Raw genomic sequence first — 1,674 nt, 5'->3', positions numbered from 1 at the left:
AAAGTTAAGTATTTTTTATATAAAGTTTAAAGTTGGTTATTTTTTCTAATATTAATTTAAAAATAGATAATTTAGTAAAATTCCTTATTTAGACACGACTATAAACATCTCAAGCGATTAAGCAGTGCCAGTTAGTAGGATCAAAATATCGCTCTTGATTATGTGTTGATCTCTCCATTTTATTTCCTATAAATTAATTTTACTTTCTTGTGAAGCAACTAATGCTACATCCACACCTCATTTCAAATGTTTCTTCCAAGTTCAAGAACACCGGCCATTTTCAATAACTCTACAGCCATGACTCTATAACTGTAGAACTGGGATTTATCTCCGGTGAACACCCCAACAGATAAGAGGATTCTGTTTGACCTCAATGGTTATTACTAAAGCATACCAACAGAGTTGATTTCTGTACCAAGAGTAGCTCGATCATCATTACACGTGCCCGTCTGAAAATAATCGAATCATCTACTCCACTCGCAAGATAGTGAGGTCGGCAAATGAAAGAGAGAAGGAAAAGTAATGATCCACTCACGGTTGTCTTCTTCTCCACCACATGCTTCTTTCTCATATTCTGATCACCAGCGCCTATAAATAGGCAACATTCTCATAGTTTGTGCAATCAAAGCTACAAATCATACAAAGTTGAGAGCTTGGTCGTGTTCAAACAAGTCCCAGTGAGAAAAATGGCCACCTTGAAGCTTCCAGTGCTTCTATCTCTGCTGGTTGCTGCTATGGTTTTGGCAGCAGAGAGCAGAGTGCAAAGGAAGGACCTGGGTGTGGACCTTGGCGGAGGTCTTGGAGTTGGAGTAGGTGCTGGGATGGGAGTGGGACTAGGAGGCTCTGGCTCTGGCTCTGGCTCCGGCTCTGGCTCCGGCTCTGGCTCCGGCTCCGGCTCTGGTTCTGGATCTGGAGCAGGGTCATCCGCAGGGTCGGGCGCTGGCTCGTCTGCAGGGTCTGGAGCTGGCTCATACGCAGGGTCTGGTGCTGGTTCAGGTGCTGGTTCTGGCTCCGGTCATGGTAGAGGCTCTGGGTCTGGTTCCGGTCATGGTAGAGGCTCTGGGTGTGGACGTGGCCATGGTTCCGGTTCGGGCTATGGAGAGGGGTCTGGCTCAGGCAGAGGATCTGGCTACGGCGAGGGACATGGCGAGGGATACGGTGAAGGTGAAGGTGACGGCGGTGGAGACGGCAAATGAGCTGATTTGATTTTATGATAGATAATAATTAAGCGCCATTATGAGTGTGAATAAATAAAGACATGGTCGTGCTTCAGATTCCATGCTACAAATTTCACCATCTTATGCATACTAAGTATTTGTTCGGCAAATGCAATAAAGAATTGAATTTTAATCATTAAAAAATTAGTACGTTTTGTGCTCTTTGCTCTTTGCGAAGCACTTCGTCTTGAGATTGTCAGAAACTCAAGAACGTCTGCAACTAGCAAACCAAGTCCTAACCATGAGCACATGCATTTCTCAAATGGCGCTATCTTTCCAATCTCTTTCCTACAAGAACTGCTTCAGGAAAAAGGAATAGCAGAAACATCCACGCTTATAAACCTGAACGTCGTGCTACTCAGCAAAACCTTAGTTTGATTAGTTAAGTTATTTCGTATGGCTGCTGTCTTCCTCAATGTAAACATCTGAACCACTGAATGGCCGTCGTATCTACTGA

General features: G+C 44.1%; 1 protein-coding gene across 1 annotated transcript; it reads left to right on the top strand.

The window, feature by feature from the left end:
• Nucleotides 1-638: 638 nt before the first annotated feature.
• Nucleotides 639-1,316, top strand: LOC137950914 (glycine-rich cell wall structural protein 2-like). Its single transcript, XM_068797575.1, has one exon. It carries the CDS (start codon nt 687-689, stop codon nt 1,194-1,196), a length of 510 nt encoding a protein of 169 aa, XP_068653676.1. The 5' UTR covers nt 639-686; the 3' UTR covers nt 1,197-1,316.
• Nucleotides 1,317-1,674: the final 358 nt, after the last annotated feature.

The sequence above is a fragment of the Aristolochia californica genome, unplaced genomic scaffold (assembly GCF_029961685.1).
Source record: "Aristolochia californica isolate CCGP_79_NKW_82.1479 unplaced genomic scaffold, dmAriCali1.0.hap1 SCAF_14, whole genome shotgun sequence".
In the NCBI taxonomy this organism is placed as follows: Eukaryota; Viridiplantae; Streptophyta; class Magnoliopsida; order Piperales; family Aristolochiaceae; genus Aristolochia; species Aristolochia californica.
The sequence above is the reverse complement of the archived record's forward strand: the minus strand, read 5'-3'. Positions and strand labels throughout refer to the sequence as shown.

What these genes read in the sequence shown, in the direction of transcription:
- LOC137950914 (XM_068797575.1), top strand. Translation starts at nt 687, where the DNA reads ATGGCCACCTTGAAGCTTCCAGTGCTTCTATCTCTGCTGGTTGCTGCT.